This window comes from Numenius arquata, chromosome Z (assembly GCF_964106895.1).
Source record: "Numenius arquata chromosome Z, bNumArq3.hap1.1, whole genome shotgun sequence".
Taxonomy (NCBI): domain Eukaryota; kingdom Metazoa; phylum Chordata; class Aves; order Charadriiformes; family Scolopacidae; genus Numenius; species Numenius arquata.
The window spans coordinates 10,092,012-10,114,307 of NC_133616.1; the positions used below are offsets into that span (position 1 = coordinate 10,092,012).

The window sequence follows — 22,296 nt, forward strand, 5'->3', positions numbered from 1 at the left end:
CACACGTTGAGGGGTGGACATGCAGCGTCAGATATGACCCAGTGGCTCTTCCAAGGGTTGGCTTCAAGATATGTCCGACAAGACATCAAATGAGCCTTCAGGATGGTCACCTGGACATCAGCCTTCTTTCAACCAAAGTTTATTTACAACCACCGGAAAAGCAGACTAGACCACACTATCTAAAGAACTTCTTCAACACTAGGAGGATGTTCCTCCTCACACAGACATCTCAAAATGGGGAGTTTGCAGACTGGAGAGACAGAGCTGAGTGCTGAGACCCTGGAGTTCAAAGCCAGCTCACATAAAAGGGTAGAATTAACATCTGATAAAAGGAAAGGACTTCTTGAACTCGGGTAATTTAGTGACGGAGATTACATAAAATCCTAACAAAAAGCCAGTCTGGCTTTAGGAGGCATCAAATGCAAATTCCTCTGTGGAGGCACCAGCATCAATACCCTTAAATCCCATTTGCATGGTAACTTAGGTGGACAGCAATGCGGACTTTCATACTCCATCGTGCTCCTCCCCTTGGTATTCTGTCCAACTTTGTACTGAAAATGGGGCCTGAGAAGACCACCTGGTTTGGTGCAAAGACTGGAACAAGGAGTGATTTGCTTTATTGCATGCCATCTGCATGTAGGAGAGTGCCCAGCAGCTCTGAAGATTTTAGGGCTTTATAAAGTTGTGACAGAGTTGGGGTCCGTGCTTTCTGCTTTTGCCTTCGGCAGGCCATGGTGGCAGAGACTGGTCCTAAGGAGAGCAGTGCCAGAATGGCCATGTATCTACACTCCTTTCCCGGGAAGTCACCACAGGGTAACCTCCAATGAGGGCACAATAAAACCTTCTGGCTGAAGCAAAGGTCTGAACACGAGACCAGACAGGGAGAGCCAGCCCAGTCTGCGGTCAGTACACACTGAGAGGCTGCTCACCATATTCCATAACGAGCCAACAAACATGCCGCCTGGTCACAACCTGCTTAAAGGGGGCTGCGGTTCAGAAGGGTTAGTGTTCAATTTTCTATGATAGCCACAGGTGCATTGCCTTAATCCACTCAGCCTTCCTGATAATGGCCTTACACAGGTAACTTACTTTTCCCCACCCTTTCTACTTTATTCCCCTAATAAAATATATGAACACAAAGCACAGAGAGGAGAAGCCAAAAAATTGCCATTTTATGGTCTTGTACTGTCATGCCAAACCAGTTATTTGTGCAACCAACTTCTTCCGTGCTCAGGGAAAAAACACCCGGCTTGTGCTTCAATCTGTATTTGGAGGAAGCACTGGGTGTAACACTTAAATTCATCTCCCTCCCTCCCTAAAGGCTTGTGCTAGAAACAGATGCAAAGGGCCGAGGGCAGTTGCAGGGTTGCAGAATGCCTCAGGGCACACAGCAGGCAAAAACCAGCCAAAGGGGCAATAAAAAGGCTTGGCCGTGGTGCCATGGGCAGGGGTTATCAGGGAAGGTCTGTCCTTCAGAAGGGAGGTGTTAACCCTGGGAGGTACAGTGTCCGCAAGCCCCATTCTGTCTTAGACTGAACATGACGGCAGCACGACAGAGACCTGTGAGAGCCGCAGTCCTCCATGGCTGACCCAGGTGAAGAGATGGCTTGTTGCTCTAGCAGGCACACTGAAATGCTCCGAGCTCCTGAGCAAGGGCTGTGGGAAAGGCTGAGCGTGCGCAGCCTGGCTGGAAGGCACAGAGACTAACCCAGGAGGATAAATGCCATGAAGACGTTGCATGATACCAACCCTGTCCCTCTTTAGAAAAGTGAAGATTTAAAGAGGTGTCCTATAGGATTTGGTTTGACCATGGTGTTTCTCACAGGTTTTGAATATATTCCCCATTAAAAGACTCCTTAAGGAATGTTTTTTTTTTTTCTTTCCTTTTTATCTTTTCTCTCTACACAGCATTGTTAGAGCTCTTCCCTCACTTCCAGACAACTTGCTAACCTCAACCTGAGCTAGCACTGGAGAGGAAAGCAGGTACACGTTGGAGACCTGCTTCTTTACAAACATTTTGGAAATATTCCCCCTCAGCGTCACCGGGTGGTGAGAAAGGGAGAGGAATTTGCTTCAGAAACACTCTTCCTCGAGGAGCTGGCAAGTTAACTAGTATTTCTGCACGAGGAGGCAGGGATGCTCAGTACACAGCACCTCTCAGTCCTCTTTCTATAGCCTGGAGCCGAAGTGGCAGCACCCTGTTTTAGGGAGGGAGGGCAAACAGTTGCCCATACAAGCTAGTGAATAATAAAGACCCAGGAATCCTGTGTGCCTCTTCTTTTGCTCACACTGTGGATGGTATCGTGCTTTGTGCTGCACAGAGTGAAGCCCCAGGACGTTAAATAATCCTCCTCCTAATGACGAAGAGGACTTGTTAAAGACTGGGCTCACTCCAAGCAGGTTTCAGATGGGGGATCTGTCTGTCAGGGTGGAGCTCAGGCTCTGCCTTGTGACGCCGGAGTTCCCATAGGAAGCTCAGAATTGCCCTCACTTTTTCCCTTCCCCGGCCTATAAAGGAAGCGATGACGCAAGGCAGGCCGTCCTTCCTCCTGGCAGAGCAGGAAAACAGACAGTCGTGCTGGTGGCAAAAGATTTTGATGCTGAGAAAAATGCCAGCCCACCCCTCGCCTGAGCCCTGCGTATGCTGAAGGCAACAGTGTAAGGCCGGCCAAGGGAGAGGACACGTTTCCGAATTCCAGAAATGATTTTGCATTAAAAACAATCTGCTGGTCAACCGGCAATTCAGTCCAGCTACCTAATGTAACGCCAGATTTCCTGACTACCCCAGCACCAAATAAACACAATTGCTCCCGACACGGAACGGCTCTAACGCAGACCGAGCCTGGTGCACAAGTGGCCAGAGGTGGGATAAACAGTAGCTTCCTCTCATGGTTTTGTTCTGTTTTGTTTTTTTTTTTTTTCAGCTGAAGCTGTTCATAACCCTGCTGCTGCTGAAAACTCCCCTAAAGTCTGACACCACCACAAATCTCTCCCACAGGCACCGAGAGACACAGTGTCAAGAGAATATCAAAAGTTGAGCACTGTAAAAACGTGCTTTCTTCAACTAGCTTATCCGGCACTGACCTCCAGACTGCACAGCTCCAGTCCCATCTCATGCAGGACTCATTTTTTCTTTGTTGATCAAAGTTTAAGATTTCTGGAAGCAGATGGGTCTCTCAGGAATTAAGTATCGGCTGAAGTCAGTATACGTGACTGGACTGAAGGCAGGAGTGTGGCATTCTTGGGCAAGGCCTGAATCCCCAAAGAGTACGGATGGATTACAGATCGAAGCTGATGTGTTCAGTGACAATTTAACGTGGAGCTAAGGGTAGAGTGCATTGGATATGTGACACAACAGCTCTAGCTAGTACTGACTCACAGTGAAATGCCGCCTATTTGTCCTCTTCACAAATGAATGAAATGTGTTATGCTAGTCCTGGCTAGCCTTGCCGTAAGAAAGGATGCCCTGGTCCATTTCCATTCCTGTGCCCCACTTACAGTATCATTTTCGTTATGCAAATGAAACAGGTTTAGTGAATGAATTAAGAACTGACTTCCTCTCACTGGTAAACCCCCCTGACACCTCAGACTCATCCCCTGATTTTGGTTTTGGTAGGCAGGATTACCTGCAACCCCATCTGACCCTTCCCATTCTGGAACAGACACCTTAAAAAATATCCCCAGTGTCTACACAAACCAAGGAGGTATCTCTAGACCCCTCTGTATTTGCTCTCCAGACCAGTCAGTTCTGCCAGGCACTGCCTGGCACTTTGAGCAACTTTTCTTTTGTTTAACCATAGTTTAAAATAACTTATCAACCAATCATAAAATGAATTTTTTGGTTTCTCCTGGCTCCATGAACACAAAGAGGTGCACGTCCTACCATAGGAGGAAGCAATGGCTGTTAAGTTTTACAGTTATAGTGGAAAGCACTGATCACAGCCTGCCGGCCTCACTACTGGATGTGACAGGCGGTGGAGGAGGTGGCTTGGCAACACATGCAGGTAGGGTTGACCGATTTAGGGGGGATTAGGTCGAGGTCCTCGTCATCTGGGATCTCATCTAACCGGTACCCATCCTTTAGCAGCTGGATGTTCAAGTCTTGGTTGATCTGCTACAGACAAAGAGACAAACAGTCAAACACTTGACACTTCTTCTTTCTGATGGTGGGAAGATGAAGGAGGACCCTAATTCTGGAATACATTTCCCCATCATTAGCAGCTGCCCCACCAATGAAAGAGTCCCAGTTTTTGACCACACATGAGGGCTGCCTTCTGTTGTTCTGGTTTCTTCCAGAACGGGAGTATCTAGAATGAGATATTCCGAGTAGCAAATTGATACACTATTTTATTCTGGAATAATCCTTCCATGAAGACAAGCCCTCATTTAAAGTAATTTAATAAAAATAATAATAAACCACTGGCAGCTGGGCAGTCCCTCCTCTCAGTCTGGGGCACACTATAGCAGCTGAAACGTGGTAAAGCCTCTTGGCTCTTTGAAATCTCAGATTCAACTGCTATCTAACTACATCTGGGTGAACAACACTTCATCAGGCCCCAGAGACAGCCCAGATCATTTCACCTGGACCTTGCTCTTGGCTGTTTCTTTGTGTTTCAGAGGTGTTTTTCCCAAGGAAGGAATACAAGGGTAAAGAGTTCCCAGCAGCTTGAGTGCAGAATGGCTCAATGGTAAAATCAGACCCCACAGAAGCAGTCACCAGAGGCCAAGCAAATAATTCAGGAGAGAGCTTGGGAATATATTCAGAAACAACTCAGAGGGATTAACAAGACTGAGCTTCCTGCCTTTTGTCTCTGAAAGGACAAGGGTTCATATCTGCAAGTCCTCCCTGGAATTTCTGCCTGCTCCAAGTAAACATACACTGGGTGACCCTGACCCCCCCCCCAAGAACTGGAAATCACAGCACACCCTCAGATCCTTTATTTGTGTCCTTGGCAAGCATGCGGTTGCTGAGCTGGCGTGACAGAGAAGTTGACGCTTTTGCACCACATGGGCCCAACACTGCGGGACTGGGCAGAACTGGGAAAAGCCTGAGTGAAGCCAAAGGTAGCTGTGAAAAATGGGCAGATCTGCGTCTGTGCCATGCCAGTGTGGGGACAGAGCCAACTGGATCACCAGGAAAGAAAGGAACATGACACAGTTTCTGCCATGGCCCTTTCCAGACTCAGAGAGTCTACAGCAATGGTAAATTCCTTGTGTAGCCGTTTTTGGCAGCACAAGGCCACTCTAAGCCTTTTCTGGCTGCTCCACTATTAGCATTCATGGAGAGGATGGCAGGAAAGAGTATAACTCACCTCAGCTGATGAGTATCCCGAGGAGGAATATCTGGACATATCAAAGTCATCATCACTGCAGGGAAGGAGAAGATACAGCAAAGAAGGAAATAGTTAGAGACATGGTTAGCCCTATCTTTCTCGTCCCATGAAGCCGTCCTTGAGGCATAGAGAAGTCACATCAAGGGAGTCTGGAGATTAACTTTCCTCTGTGACCCCCAGACCTTTTCATCAAAGTGCTCTTTACTCACGTCTCTTCCTACTTGTTTACACAGGCCAGTTACGGCATATGCCGAAGGGCACAGCAAGGAAGAGCGTGAGCGGCCTGCAAGAGGGGTGGTTTCAGCAGGAGTTAGCTTCAGTGCTGCACTCTGGCACGAAAGCTCGCTTGCACCGTAACGTATATCTTATTAACACTTTGCCTACCTGTCCGTATCCAGGGCTACCAGTGGCTTTTCATCTGGACTCTGGTCTAATGACGAGTAGCCCTTATTGGGAACGACGAGCCTGAAATAGTTAAATGTTGTCCATTAACCACACAGTAAGGCTTAGCACCACACAAGGTCTAGGGCAAGGCTGTATGATAGTTAGGCTCTCCCCGTTTCACTTCCTTGCCAGCCCTCCCATATCAGTGAAGATGTTTAAAATGGTGCAATTCGGAGGAAGGGAGCTTTGCCTCTAGGTAGCTTATGGCCGTTTCACAGGGATGAATGCTGGACATGCCTTGGGAACATGCTCCTCCCTGGAGGAAAAAAACAGTTGGGAGACTTCACGGTTCATTCTGGTGAACCTATTTGTCATATCACACTGCTCATTTTTGTCTTGCTTTTTTTCTCTAACAAGGAGTACATGAACACTAGCAATAAGTAAATAGGAGAAGGCGGTTAGGGGATGGCAGAGGCTTAGTGTTCCTACTGTTTTACTATTAGAAATCAGGGATGCGGTCTTTCTGCCAGAGTCCCTACCCAGCACACTCCCCCCCCTCCCAGCACAACACATCTGAGTTCTCAGTCCTAAATTTAGTCACATGAGACATATGAGCTGGTGGGTGCAGCGTAAGAGCCCAGTCAGACTAGCACTTTTAAAATCCCATTATTTTATAATGACTTTCATTTCATCAGAAGTGTTACAAAGGCTGATGATGACTTTGCACCTTTAATTGTCTGAGAGAGTTTGTGAAATGGCTTCAGAGCTTCTAGGATAAGTAAAATGCATTAATACAATGGTATCTAGTTCATAACAGAATTATTTCATCCACAAAACTGCACGAAGACTTTGGTTCATATTTAAAGATCAACCAAACCAAGCAAATGGAATAGGATCCTATCTTCAGCAGGTGGGAACTGTAAAAGTGATTAAAAACTCCTTGTTAAGTGTGTTAACTCAGGCTTTCTCCTAAATGAAGAACTCGTCTTTTAACAACATACAATGATGCACAATGCTGCTTCACTAAGATTTCGGGAAATCTAAATCTAAAGACGATAATCCATCTCATCCATGCTCCAACTGCTCTCTGACTACCTGAAATGTTTTTCTGCTTCTGCTTGGAAAATTTCAGCAAGCCGTTACAATTTTAAAAATACAAAGGCCTGGCAGGCACTGAAGAAGGGCGGGCTCAGGGAGAGTAAAATATATCAAATGACATCCCAAAGAAGACATATAGGTTCATGACTAGTTGTATTTTCTTACCGTGTTCACTGAAATGCAAGATTAAATAAATTAATTTTAAAACTGATGCAGAATTTCCAAACTGCTGCACCAGGGGACTGGAGAAAATGGGATCCACTTGCAAAATTCAGTACCCCTTCTCATAGCACTGGGACCGTCCTTCTGCTCCTGAAGGGTGTAGGAGGGAAGTCAAGACACAAAGACGTCTGGAATGGAAACTGTGATCTGGCAGCAGCAGCTTCCCATACAGATAACAGGAGTACTGACTTCCATTCTTGGTCTCCAGTTTTCAATTCTCTGCTCCATGTGTACTCACTGACAGTCGTTACTATATAATGAGTGAACAAAGCACTATCAGGGGACCAAGGAGAAGAACCCTTTGTGGTGCAATTTATTTGATTGAAAAAAAAAACACCAAACCACTACATGTTTTTCTGGAGAAATGTCTTTTTTCTTCATAACACAGAACTTCAATTTTTCTGCAGCAGACAGAAACTGTGATAATGTCTCTGCCCCTGATCTAAGTCCTTCCCTCACATCCTGATTGTCCTTATTTTCGCTTCCCACTGTCCTTGGAACAAAGCCGGGTAGCAGCCATAGCTGCTTTCATCCACACCTGTCCCAGTATGAGCTTCTTGTCGTGGTGGTTTTGCTCATTTAACATGAAATATGTTATGACATAAATCCGAGCTCAGGTTATTCTCAGAATGGACTGCAACATCAGGCTGTGCCCAAGTGGTGCGGGTGCTGCTGTGGGCTCTGCCAGTGCTCGTAGCAATTGTGCCAGCATCACCCTGACCTCGCTCACATTTTATTTGCTCTTAGGGAGTCAGCGCGTGTAACAGATCCAGACCCTGGCTGTGCCCCTGACCTGGGAGAAGACCGAATGGTGAAGGCGACCTGGTACTAGAGGCTGGATGTCAAAAATTCATACAGATAATACAGAAGAACAGAAGCCTTGAGGAAGGAGGAGGCGCGGAGATTATAAGAGGCAATGTGGTTTGCCCGAACGAAGCAAAACATATCTGATGAGAACAGCAGAACTGTTAAAAAGGGGGAAACGGCTTTAGTTTATTCTCCTCCTGCAGAAGCCAACAGTTCAGACTTAAAGAGCAACCACAACCTGGACGTTTTGCAGAGTATCCTACTGGAGTATCTCCCACTATCCTGCAACCGTTATACCGCAAAAAGAAGCTGCTTGAACAAGCTTGTGGCATTTCTGCCTTCCTGGGGTTGCCCTGTCTATGGCAAGACAGACTGAACCATTCTGAGGTATTAGCAGGGCTATGCTCGTGGTGCAGCTTGGTTTCTAGAAAGCCAAGGGAGCCAGGGGATGAAGAGACCCTGTGCCAGATGCCTCCCAACCATATGGGAACAATGGAGCTTGACTACATCTGCTCCTAAAGCAATGGCTGCGAACCTCTGTTTTGCAGATCCCATGGGGTGCTTCTATAATTTGTGTGAAAAGTAACTACGAAAAACAAGTCTACTGCCAGCAGGCTTCCCTTGGCTGTGTGTGTGGGTCCACGTGTCCTCTGAACAGTGCTCAGGTGTGCACAAACGGAATAAGACTGAGCTGACTGTTCGAAAGCTTTTGTCAACAGGTGTCACTGCTCTGCTCTTCCCTACTCAAATCACTCTTCTTTCCATTGGCAGCTCGGAAGCAACAACCTCACCAAGCAAAAGTCACTAATTTTACAGGTAGGCACCTGTACTTATCCCATCTTCTCTCCCTTACCACCTTCCTCTACTAATTTCGGTGTTTCTACATCTCTCAAGCAGCAAATGTGCAACTGTTCCTCTCAGGAAGCTAGCCTACAGCCTATTGATAAAAGAAACCCAGTCTTTCCAGCTTGTATTTGGAAGACAAGTAGGAACAGCGGGCACAGAAAACCCAGCTGAGAGCATCTGCTGAAATTCTTGCTGCCACGCAGGGCCTGGCTCCTTTATATGGTCTCAACAACCAAACACAGAGCAGGGAGCAATGACATGTCCCCAACCACCATTGCAAAGGCTAACAAATAAAACTCGACAAAGTCCTGGCATGATTTAGGACTCCTGTTTTGGGTTTGGGGAATTAATGTGAACAAGGAAGCTCATCTGTCGGATGTGTTGCATACAGAGAGGCTCCAAACTGCAACTCCTGATCTACTTAATACATGGTAAACCACACAACTTTCCCTTTCATCAGTAAACACCCAGCATTCACGCAGACCCTTCCATCATTTTAAGTGAGGTCCTCCACTAAAAACCGCCACTTTTCCAATAGCAGGCAAAGCATACAATTCCATGGGCTCAGGGGTGGGTGGGTGGGTGTGTGTGTGTGTGTGTGTGTGTGTTCCTGCCTCCTGAATGCAGGTGAGTAATACACGGGTGTACTGGAGCTTGCATGGAAAAAGTACAAACACTCTAGAGGAAAGTATTCAGCTAGGAACGTCTTTGTTTACAGGGGCTTGTAGCACTGTCTGATACTGTCACACGGAGATGCGCCAAACAGCTCCGGCAGAGCACTGCCATGCTGTTCAAAGTGCGGAGGAGGTGTAAGATTATTTACGAGCCTTCATTAAGGCAATCAGTATGGAGAAGGGGTCATCACTGAAAAAGAGCATGGGAACTAGTGCGACCAAAGCAGCCAAGGCAGAACTAAGCTCTAAACCAGCCTGTGTTACGTGAGGCAGCATCGTGCCTCTCCCACCGGCAGGATTATGTGTTACACCGGCCCACCCCAGAACAGGCAAGACAGCTGTATCAAACCCCTGATTTCAAGCAGGCTGGGCTGCCTCTGCATCCTACAGGCTGCACAGTCAGTGGTCCTGGGCTCAGCTGTCCCTGCATCTCCCCAGGGGAGGGCATGCAAGGCAGCACAGGGCGTTAAGCTCTGCCGGCTCTGGGATGGGCCATCACCGTTCTCGCAGCGTGTTTGGCCGTAGGCGAATGGCAACAAACATCGTCCTTGCCCATCCTAAGGCCATTAGGGATTGAAGCGTAGAGCACAGCTGAGTGCTCTTCCAGTCCTTTACCTTGTTCGTGCCATCACATTGTTCTTCTTGGGCTGCTGGTTAACTGGGCTTCCCATGTTGCCATTCTTCAGGGAGCCCTTCCGAGCCAGCTCCCTCTGCTTCTCTGCATATGGGATAAAAAGGGGAAAAGAAAAATTAGGGCAACAGCCTGGTTGGCCACCATAAAGCTGCAGAAACCCAGATTTCATAGTGTGAAAAGGCATAGCAGAACTAATAGAAACAGACATGAGCTCTCCATCTCCCAAGGAGGGACACTGCAGAGGCCGGATGAGCTGGGTCCCATTACCTCCAAGGTCACCAGGGGCCAAAACTAACAATGACTCACAGGATCTTGTTGACAACACCACACTAAGATCATAGAATCATAGAATCATCCAGATTGGAAGAGACCCTTGGGATCATCGAGTCCAACCATCTACCCTACACTACAAAGTTCTCCCCTATATCATATCCCCCAACACCACATCTAAACGTCTCTTAAACACATCCAGGGATGGTGACTCAACCACCTCCCTAGGCAGCCTATTCCAATGCCCGACCACTCTTTCTGTGAAAAATTCTTTCCTAATGTTCAGTCTAAACCTACCCTGTTGGAGCTTGAAGCCATTCCCTCTTGTTCTGTCATTAATTACCTGTGCGAAGAGACCAGCACCAACCTCTCTACAGTGTCCTTTCAAGTAGTTGTAGAGAGTGATGAGGTCTCCCCTCAGCCTCCTCTTCCTCAAACTAAACAGTCCCAGCTCCTTCAACCGCTCTTCATATGATTTGTTTTCCAGGCCCTTCACCAGCTTCATTGCCCTCCTCTGCACTCGCTCCAGCACCTCGATATCTCTCTTGTATTGGGGTACCCAAAGCTGGACACAATACTCGAGGTGTGGCCTCACCAGTGCTGAGTACAGGGGCACAATCACCTCCCTACTTCTGCTGGTCACGCTATTTCTAATACAAGCCAGGATGCCGTTGGCTTTCTTGGCCACCTGGGCACACTGCCGGCTCATATTCAGCCGCTTGTCAATTAGAACCCCCAGGTCTCTTTCTTCCAGGCAGCTTTCCAGCCACACTTCCCCAAGCCTGTAGCAATGCACGGGGTTGTTGTGGCCCAAGTGCAGAACCTGGCACTTGCCCTTGTTGAAACTCATACCATTGATTTTGGCCCAATGATCCAATCTATCTAGGTCTCTCTGTAGAGCTTCCCTATCCTCCTGGGAATCAACACTCCTGCTTAACTTGGTGTCATCTGCGAACTTGCTGATGATACACCCTATGTCCTTGTCGAGATCAGCAATAAAGACATTAAACAGAAATGGTCCTAACACTGAGCCCTGAGGCACACCACTTGTGACTGGCCGCCAGCTGGATTTAAATCCATTGAGCACCACTCTTTGGGATGGTCACGGAGCTTCTGGATGAGACCCATCTGGGGCAGAGAAAGGTCTCTATCTATACCCGGCTGCTGCATGGATCCCAAGGCTGTTTTGTGCTGGGCAAGGGAATTTATCCTTCTACCTTTTCTCCTCCTACTGAGGCTGCCGCTGAGGGCCCCAGTGGGGCTAGGAAAGTGTCTCCATTAAAGCAGCACCATCATTTAGTGTTAGTCCAACCCAGCTTGACACCCGGCCTGAGTTATTACTGTTTCCCCACACGGCGTCTCACCAGACTAACACACCCTGCAGCAGAAAGCGTTGCTGCCTTCCCTGCTTCACCTCCTGGCAACCTGTGATGTCCCCTGCGTGTCTTTCTCTTTTATCTCACATTGATTCTTGGGAGCTTGTTTGCTTCATTAAAAAAAAAAAACAAAACAACCACACACACACACACACACATAAAAAGAATGAAACATTCTGCAGCTGTATTTTTAACCAGCATATTGTTTGCTTGAATTTTCAGAGCATGTTCTTCTCGCTGCTGAAATGTACCTTAAAACATGGACAGTAAGTCAAGCTTTCTTTATGTATTCAGTGCAAGAGGGGATTTAAATTAGCTTCTGCTTTAGGAGAGATTATTTCTCTTAATAACTTCTCACCACAGGATCACAACTGGAATTCAGGTCCAAAAGCTATGCCTTCTGCAGGTATCCAATGTCTGTGCTGTGTTAACACAGCCCTGCCTCCAGCAGGGAGAGGAGTCCATGGATGACGGGTTTTTACATAAGCTGATATTCAGTTTTCTGATTCAAAGTCTCTCCTTGTTTCTTGTGGAAAAACAGTTGGGTTGAGTTAGCAACTATCCACACGAGTTGAGCTAACTGCCCCAATCTCATCCTGCAACACCGGGCAAGGCTTGTAGGTAAAAGCTGAGCGTGGGGCCAGTAAGGCAGGAAAGGGCCCAGTTAAAAACATTCTCCAGAGTGTGAGAAAATGTTGGGAACTATTTCTGTGGTATGCCTGAATAATAGGAGTTTACCAGACTGCTGGCTGGGGAACCTGAATAGTGAATTCGTTTTGCTTCTGCCTTCCCCTGCAGCGTGTGAAATGTGCTGATAGATTTTTTTTTTCCCCTTGCAGATTTTACTCCCCTTGGAGAGAAAAGCACCTTTTCCCACTTGCCATAGAAAAGTGGTGTGCCTACCAGGGTCTACCAGTGCAAGGTGGGCCTACCCTGTCCCTTCCACGCAGGTAAGAGCAGGGGGACACATGTCCAAGGCTGCCTTTTTTGAGGGACAAATAAGCAGCAGAGGTGCCTAGAGATCGTGATGATGAGCGTGGCTGAGGAACCTGCAGAGAGGAGTACAGAGCCCTGTACATCCCTGCTCCTGCTGACAGCAGAGGCGAATAAATGCTCATTGAACTTGGCAGGAAAAAGGATCGGATTAATAACTCTGTCTGGCATGAGCAACAAAGAGACTGATACAGGATCGAAGTCAAAACCTTAAATCACAGTAATTTCTCAGGACTGGAACTTGCAAATGCCTTGGTTACCTCTGTCTCCAGAATAAAAGGTGGGTAATTCTGCAGGCCACGTCAATTTCGCTATTCAGACACAGAGAGATAAAGTGGGGTTTTATGGAGGCAAATGTTTACAACCCTAAATACAAACCATCTTCCACCCACCTACACCCGAATCTCCAGCGCTGGCCACAAATAGACAGCGCTGAGACAAGCTGCCCCTGCTTCAAGGGGCTGTGTAATTCATAAAGGTGCCCCTGACTCAGAAACAAGGCTACAGGTTACATTTTCTGTCGAGGCCTGCCTGAGCCTTTTAAATGGGCCAGTGCTCTCTACTTCCTATCGATGGCTCGGGACAAGCACTAATGCTCTTCTCCAACTCAGATTACTCATATGGCTGATGCATCTGGACTTCCGCTATGTGCCTTTTTCCTCCAGTAGGTCTCTCCATGACTATTTCTATGCTATTACTGAATGCGACTACAACATAGTGTGGTTCTGAATGACAGGAAATTTCCTATTTAACCCCTTTTTTCACTTATTTAGTGGCTTGGAGCAAACCTTCCCAAAGCAACGTAAGCAGAGTGGGAACATCCGTGTCCCCAGCCAAATTTTTTAAGCATGAATCAAACGTTCATCTCCCTCTCAGATGAATCTGAAGTCCCTGATGGCCAACAAGCGATGGCTAGCAGTGGGAATGGGAAGTCAGCCCAGTCCCAGTGTGTTAGGACAAGCTCCTCAAAGGTGGTGGAGATGTGTATGAATCACTTTTGAGTGCTTTGAGGCAAGGCAAGCCGCTATGTTTCATACAAGTATGAATTACTGCTACCACCACCATCACCCAAAGCAGTTGTTTGGGTGCCAATCTCCTGAAGTAATTCTGGGCTATAAATTCCAGCCTCCCACATCCACCATCAGGTCCATCAGAATGAGGGAAGGAGGTTTCCACTGCCCATTTTCTGCTTAGTGCTTTCTCCTGGCATAGCAGGTGGAGCTTGTGAACCCCATTTTTAGGTAGTGACCTCTTTCCCAGGCTTTCAGTTCTTTCAATTTTGGCCCCCAGATGTTTCTTTGAAGGCCAGGACCCCACACTCTAAGTACCTAAGCTCCTTCTACAAATATGACTGATTCAGGCACTTCTGAAGATGTTACTTTCAGGGTCCAATATTTCAACAAAAAAATGCAATTTTGAGTTGTTCTCACAGAATTTGCAATCAAACACATAAACCAGCACAGTAAAGAGAAAGTGAAAAGGAACCACAATCTAGTCTTGCTAAGTAAATGGCATTTTTCTTTAAAGTCTGCCCCATATTGGCTGATTCTACACCCACAAGAGCGTGAATCCTAAGATCAAAACCATCCACTGACTCAACTGTGCTAACCTTGTGTGAAACCTGGGAACTACACACCTGGACAATTCTCAGGGAATGAAAAACTAAGGTGCTCCCTCCTTCTGAGTCATCCCAGGCCCCCAGATATGATAGTCAAGTATTCTCCATTGGACTTACACAAGACCTGTGTTCCCACGTCTCTCCCTGCCTCGAGGCCACTGTTTAGCTTGAGATGCTGGTGGCATGGTCCCACCAGAGAGGACAGGCATAGCTTGTCCTCAGTACCTGGCAGTTTCTGGCTATGAAAAGGCTCTCCATGTCGAGGACTGCCTGTGCTGCCTGCAGCATTCCAGTACGTGCAATGAACTTCCAGAAAGGCAATGCAGCTTGATGGAAAATTGATGCTGACCCTACAAAACTGCCTACTTCTAGGCAACTCTCGGGCACCAGAAGAATGAGCAAAGGTTAACAGGTCTGCCAAATACAGATATAAGGGGACAAACAAAAACAAATGAAAAAAAGAAAGACTGTGATTTCCAGCCACTCGTTATTTTGTGTCTGGTGAGTTTGCTGTTGGGTGATCAATGAGAAGCTAATACAGCAGAGATACAAGGTGAAGGACAGAGACTTGGAGATGGGGAAGCCAGAATGAAACAAGGCTGCTCCCCAGCTACTTCAGAAAAATCACTAACCGCTGGCAGTAAAAAAGCAGTATAATAGCAGAGCTCCAACAATGCTCCTTACATGGCATTTGCAAGTATTTGAAATAAATTGTACCTTTCATTTCACGTGGTTGTGCTATTTTTTACCATTGTACCTAGCAAAATACTCACACTTGGGGTTTGTTGCTCCCCTTCCCATGAAGCAGTTATGGGTGACTGAGCACACCATGAGTACAGGTGTAATGGCTTGCAGAACCAACAGGAAATCATTAGCAATACCAGCAGGGCTGGTACAGCTGCAGGAGAGACAACTTCACCCAAACCCAGGTTCCTGCTGGCTTTTCACTAATTTTCCAGACAGACACTTCCTTGAAGAAGCAGGATAGATGCAGAGGAGGTGGGGAGGGCATGAAGCAGCCTGCACATGCCTTTGACATGAAGAAGTATGCTCAATTAGAGTCTGAAGGTCCTGTCTGATCATTAGCAGGGTTGCCATGTTAGGTAACCTGCCTGGCTCCATGCTTGAGTGGAGCCAAGCAGCATTAGCTTCTGTTTCAGTGGAGAGCTCGGAGAACAGAGACAGCTGTGCTGTCAGCCCCATGCACCGGGGAATTCGCCTCCACCAGTTCCACTCCAGCTAATCCTGGATGTTGTGTCAGAAGAGGAATGCATGGAGCCACACATTTGTTCGTTTGTGTCTGTGTGTGTATGTGAGGGGGGCGTCCAGCATCATTTTGACATCACTATGCTGCTCTGAACAGCACACAGGACAACCTGTCATCTGGACCTGCCAACCATCACATCACATCTCACGCCTCCTCTATTGTCCACCTTGTCACTTCATCTTTGAGATGCTCTGTCCCCTTACGATGTTAAAATCATTTAAAGAAAGAAATCTGCTCAACGAGCAAACCACTGTGTTTGTGCTAGCCTTGCACTAGCCTGTTCTGCTCGCTGACCCCATCTGAGCCATTCAGCATCTGCTCCAAGTGCTGCCTCAAGGTGACAACAGCCAAAGACACCCACAGAGCTTTCAGTAAGGCAGGAATAACACATAAGTATAAAGAGGCAGAAGAAATGCATGCTGCAGACGCAATCAGGACCATAATTGGACCAGCCTTGCATCCTGTGTGGTAATGGCCTTGTATTATAGCTGCACGCAAAGGTCCTCGATAGGATGGTACCTCAGCACACGAAGCACTCAAGAAACCATCCCTGCCTTGGTGTGCTTTCACCCACCTGATTTAGTATGTGTCAGAGGACGGGCAAATAACTGCAAGCTGACAAATGAAGCACACTCCCACAGGGAGCCTCCCTTAGAGAAAGTCATGTCTAGGTTGGCAGGGGCTGAATTTTCCCTGTACCGCTGGGAACGGCTACAGCCCTAACAAATGATTTCAAGCACTGCTGTATTACTTAGTGTAATTTAAAATGGTTACCTGTTCAGCTGGATGGATGTGTCTAGCTGCTTTATGATGAGAGAAAATAGTAATGGAGCACCTGAAGCAGAATGGACTTAAATTGAATGTGTTTATGTTAAAAATCAGACTTGAATAAATCCTTACAATTAATCCTCCGGTTTCAGTGTTTAAATGGTATCATAACCAGTTTTAATAATGTTTTTCTACTTTTAAAAAATGAAATGCTGAACAGCTTCTTTGGTACATGTTGCTGTGGAGGGGGGCAATGGTTTTGCCTACATTCTGCCCCAAAGCAGAAATGGCAAACGCAGCCACATGCTTCAGTCTCCTGCAGAAGTGCTCCTTTTGCAGGATCAGGCAAAGCAGACAACCCCGGAGTTTGGTGAACATCACCCTGTGCTACGCTGAAGAGCTATTTGGAGGGTCAGACCTCCCCAAATCCGCGGTTCTCGAGACAGTGAGTGAGTCTGGCTGTGGTCAGACAGCGGTGGGTGGAGAGTGGTGTTCAGGATGCCATCTCCTCCCATTGCCACCAGGCTTGACTACGTGCATCCCCCTCAACTGAAGCAGCCTGATCAACGCCATTCAGTGTCAGACGAGGCTGATTTGCTTCCTTTGCCGTGCGGGCTGGAAGCACGCAGATGCCGGCTGCTCCCGTCACTTTGCTGAGAGCTGCTGGCTGAGCCTCGCTGACTCAATTGCTTGTGAACCCGCCTGAGCAGGAGGAGACGGAGCTTCCTGCTATGGGGACGCTGCAGTGTGGGTCCGTTTGCCGCAGTGGGAAGACAAAGAGAAATTAATCCAGTGTGACAGAGTTGTATTTTTTCATCTTCAAGGTCTACGAGATGAGATTTCGGGAGGTACCTGCCTCTCTGTCCCCCACAGTCAGCCGAGCTGTTTCAGAGGCTGAGGACTGCAGCGACTCCCTGATGAATCCTACCTGCGCAAGCTGAGAATTTAAATTGCACAGTAAATAAAATTAATCTGTCTATTCAGATCCCACTGAATGATGAACAGAGTCGTGAGCAAAGGGAGGGAGAAAGAACGAAGTGCTGACCGCAACTTCCCCTTCAAGCCCAAGCCCTGATTTCAGCTCACTTGCATCATTTAGCTGGGGGACATTAGCATGCATCTAGTTAACACTGAAACCTTCACCACCTTCCACCTCTGACAGAGAGTATTTGTCAGCGAGGACCGTGTCACTTCTTGGAGAGATTTCAGGGCACGAACATCAATGGGGGCTTTGCCTGCAGGCTGTATAGAACAGGAGGTATAAGAAAGCTGTGTGCCGGGGCCACGCTGGTCCTGGTGAGGGCTGTGCTCCCTGGGGAGATTTGGAGAGTATGAGTGTGGCATTAGCGCAGCTGATGGTTGTGCCCCCCTGCATCGCAAAGAAAGGCAAAAGAAAAGCCATTTTTACTAGAGAGGGGGTAGCAGAAACAAAAAGGATCTGTCTGCAGCCAGCCCCCTGCTCTGAATGCAGGCAATATGGTTTCAAGCTGATATGCACTGGGCGTCAGCATTGATTATTCAGGACAGGCCAACTGCATCAGGATTGTTTCATCCAGCTTCAGGAAAGGTTGTTCAGATAAGCAAAGATCAGATAACTAAGCCATCCAACTACCAACTTAGGCAAGACAGTGAACTACGTCTAATTGAACTGGCGAGCAAGAGCAGGTGTATAAATCTGTCTTCCAAGGTCCCTCTTGGACCAGGTTTTAAACATCCAAGTAGCTGCATCTCCTTATGTTTTATTGATCTGGCTGCTGCTCCCTCCCTTTGGCATGGCTGAGAGCTGGCACAAACACCAATGGGCTTTGAGTGGTTTTAAGCTCCCTTCAGCTCCCTGTAAGGCCTGAGAAGACAAAGAACTCGCAAATGACCCAGGGAGCACAAAGACGATTTTTGCATCTCATATTCAAGGCTGCAGCTCTTAACTTCTCATGCAGGAGCTACTACAACAAGCAGACAGTGCATCATTCTGGGGTGATGCCCACCTAAAGCACTGCCTGCACGAGTTACAGAGGTTTCTGATGGTCTGGCTGATGCTACTTGTTGCGTTTCCCTTCAGAAAACACACACCACACCGACGCGCCACACTGTTCCTTAGCACAGAGGAGGACGGGTAAATGATCGCCCTGGTCCAGACCAAAGTTATCATCTACTTAGACCACAAGCATCTCAAAAAGTGGCTTTATGTTCCAGCAGCATGTCCCCATCCCCTAGCCACACTATTCCAGCCCCAAAGCTCATTTGTCTGACCCTCATGTGATTATAGGAAGGAAGGACTTCTCTGTTTACATCCACTACTGGGCTTTGATGCGAGAGAGAGCAGGGCAGCTAGCCATCTAGCAAAGAAAACCTTACTGCTGTGCACTTTAGGGAAAAAATTGATATTTTGAACACAGAGCATTTTATCTCTTCATGGCACCACATAACACATCTTTGTAAAACAATAAGTTGTATTTTACTGCCGGGAGCGACTATTTAACTGGTTTACCCTAAAGCCACGTAGAGCATCTGTGGCATCAGGGGAGCAGAGAATGGCGATTCCTGGCTCCCAGTCCTCTGCCGGAGCAGCCTCTGCAGCCATTTTATTTAGACAGGTTGTGACTACGTAGCAGCAGGCAGCAACTCATCCCTCTTCATCTCTGAACATCCTTCTGTACTCATTTCAAAGGCATCTATTGTCGCAGCTCCCAGCTCACAAGGACACTTTGTTGTGATTCAGCCTCTGCTTTTTCTCTTAATTTTTAAGGATTGAGACTTTTATTCCTAATGGTTGCAAAATACTGCATATAAAGATTTCATTTATCACTGTCAAAACTGGAATGTATGAACAGCATTCAGTTTTATTTGAATTTTTTTTCCACATTTACCTTCATTTATTTGGTATTTTGATGTACTTTTCAAAGAATATTTTTCCTGCCAGCCAGAAGAACAAAGTTAGATATGTGGGGAGTGTTTGCATCCTGACAAGCCTAGCTAAAAAGTTTCAGTTTATAAACTGAACTCTACAAAATGTTATCCATAAACCTGAGCTACTCTCTCCCTTAACATATTTTAAACGGACAGAGAGAATTAAGTTATTTCACCTGGAAAGAACTTCTGCAAATGCCCCCGCATTATTTCTACTCAACTGAACACAGATTTAAGTCAAAGCAATTTGCTTGACCCTGTTGTGTGGTGTAGCAGAAAAAAAAATACAAAAAAGAAGTCTACAAAGTGCAATTTAACTCTTAATTTAAATAGCTCTCTGCATTTAAAGCATCGCTTATGCTAAAGGCATAGTCTACCAGATAAACAGAGTTGATATTAGTGTCCACATCACATTTGTTATAGGTCCTGATGTTCTCTGAAGAAGCTTTTAAGGTCACTGAAGCATGTGGTAAGTGTGATGTGTATTTAGGAGAGTAACAGTGAAAACTTGCTTAGCTGAATATTCGCAGCCTTCGGTTACACAGGATGTCATCATACAGTGCATATTTGTATAAAACCCACTCCAATAGAGTCTGACATAAGTAGGCTTGAACTGCATGCATACTTAAGCCAAATGTCCATGCTTGCATGAGTCAAAAACACACACTAAATGATTGGTCTATGGCAGAGAGGATGTGTTTTATAGCCTATATAAACCAGAGATTTAATTTATTTTTAATATGTTGTCATTGGGAAAGCTTTTGCTGGCTGGCAAGATACCACTGCTTGGAGTTCCCATCTAGTAGCCAAAACAAATAGGGACAGAAGTGCTAATGTCACAGGCAGCACGTGAGCTTGGAAGGGACTCGCAGCTTGCTGACTCCAGTATCCTCCTTGGAAAGGATCCTTGGACTTTCCTTGTTCCCAGGACTGGACTGCAGTTGACAGTCCCAGCCACGTTTCTGGCTTTGATTTAGCAGCAAAATGTCATATATTTGATCCATTCTGTTTAGTCATCTGCTGCATTGGGTTTCTACAACCCCATGCATTTCAAAGAAAATTCCATATTTTCTACCCAACAAAAAGAAAGCAGATGGAGAAAGCCAAACAGGCTGGATATTCCTCACCCTACCATGCTCTGAGAAATCCCCGCTCTGCAGTATGATGCCTACTGCTTGCTTCCCTGGAAAAGGGAAAGAAAGAGTACTACTGACTTAGCATGTCACCCTCCAAATACTCTACTCCTCAGAAGAGGACTTTCAGGCATTGTTCCACCAGTCGAATTGCCTGTTTACTACGAATCCCTTCAGGAGAACAGGATATGTACAGCCCAGGGTGCCTCTTCCTGCTATTCAATTTATCAGCCCCGGCCCCGGGTACTCGGATCCGCAGCGGCTCAGCCAGAGAGCTGCAAACCCGCCCCCTTAACGGGATTACCGACCTGATCTCTCCCTGAGCGAGACTGCCATTGTCTGGGAATCTGACAAACAGCCTCAGAGCTCAATTAGTTATTTAATAACTTTGTGATTAACCAATCTGCTGATTAAGCTTTCATTAATTAGGCTGGCATGAATTCTATTTTAGAGGGATAGTGGCCCCTAATTCAATACATTTCCTCTTGGAGCAGGGTGACGGATCCCTGTGTGAGCCCTTGCGAGTGGCATGCCCCCACACTTCTCTCTCCCGCTGCACAAGTACCTGCGAAAGCTGTCTGGGTGGCACCTGGTGCTGCTGCCAGATCACCAGGGGCACAGTGAGCCTTGGGGAGGGACAGCTTGGCGTCGCAGCCTGGTGGTGGTTATACCTGGTGCGGCTGAAAGGCTCCTGCCTCGCCAGACAGTGCGGAGAGAGGCGGGCAGGGCTTACCTGGGGCAGCAGCAGACCTCACGAGCACTGTGTCAAAGAGCCTCGCCTGCCGCTGTGATACCCACGCTGCTATCATCCAAATTCGGGTGGGTGGCCCACCCCAAGGAGGAGCGGGCACTCCTTTCCTCTTCCCCTTTGCAAAGAGTTTAGAGAAAGCTCATGGCTTCATCTCCGGCTCTGTCCTTAGACGCATCCTCTGAAGGACGGGGCTCACTGGCTGCTGCGATCTCTTCCTTGTAGGGTGCCTCGGCAGAGGGGGCAGGATCACAGAATCATAGAATTGTAGGGGCTGGAAGGGACCTTTAGAGATCATCTGGTCCAACCCCCCTGCCAAAGCAAGGTGACCCAGAGCAGGCTGGACAGGAACCCCTCCAGGAGGGTTCTGAATATCTCCAGACAAGGAGACTCCACAACCTCTCTGGGTCAGCCTGTTCCAGTGCTCTGCCACCCTCACAGGAAAGAAGGATGCTGCCACCTTCCTCCCCCAGCTCAGACCCTGCTTTGGTAGAGAAATCAGAACTGGGCTCAGGGATTAGTCCCAAACTATCATAAATGACTAAACCTTTTCCTGTCCTCAAGGAATCCCCTATCTCCTTTATCAACTCCTGCTATCTGTCAGTGTTAGCCAGTAGGGGATGGCAGAGGGGATGACAGGATGCCTTTGCCAGCTATTTTATGTTCCTTAATGTCCTCCTCCTTCCAGGTGCAGGGCTGAGGGTTTGGCAGCTGCCTTTTCCTTCCACCTCTCAAAAGGACTGTTGGCAAAACACAGCCATGCCTTGGCTTGAATGGCAGAAGGAAAACAGGACTGGCCAGAGAAAACTTAGGTCCCTGCTGAAACCCCTGAGAAAGGGGCTTGAAAAACAAGATGAAAGACAAGGTTGCTGGCTGCAGCTGTTTTGAGTGCTGCAGGAGGGGAAGCAGGGCTGGGGGATGAGAGATGCCATCCCAAACTGCAGAGCCCCGCAGCTGGAATTCAGATGTGAGCACCGCCGAGCTGAACCTCTGTCAAAGAAGCGGCAGCTCCCGTGGCAGGGAGAGCTCAGAGGGAATCAGGGAAAGCCCGATTCATGCCAAAGATACCAGTAACGTGCAGGTAACGATGATGACAGTTCTTAATATAGAACTCCAATGTCAATAAAACCTAGTTTAGGATTTCAATGCTGATTTTTCATCTTTGGTTACCCTCAGCCAGGACAGTGTGCGGGGCAGCGATGCTCAGAAGTGGTTTGC

At 47.3% G+C, this 22,296-nt stretch overlaps 1 protein-coding gene across 5 annotated transcripts in view; it reads right to left on the minus strand.

Annotated features, from left to right (window-relative positions):
* Positions 1–1,896: 1,896 nt before the first annotated feature.
* The window catches only part of FAM219A (family with sequence similarity 219 member A), a 95,058-nt gene continuing 74,658 nt past the window's right edge, over positions 1,897–22,296 (minus strand). For 2 of the 5 annotated variants that reach the window (XM_074165737.1, XM_074165735.1), the window contains exons 3-6: positions 9,980–10,082; positions 5,718–5,798; positions 5,313–5,367; positions 1,897–4,111 (exon numbers count right to left, since the gene is read on the minus strand). In XM_074165737.1, the coding sequence (XP_074021838.1) occupies positions 3,956–4,111; positions 5,313–5,367; positions 5,718–5,798; positions 9,980–10,082 (395 nt within the window). In that variant the 3' untranslated portion in view covers positions 1,897–3,955. Of the gene's footprint in view, positions 4,115–5,312; positions 5,368–5,717; positions 5,799–9,979; positions 10,083–22,296 lie in introns of all 5 variants that reach the window. The other 3 variants (XM_074165734.1, XM_074165738.1, XM_074165739.1) reach the window with 3 other exon arrangements.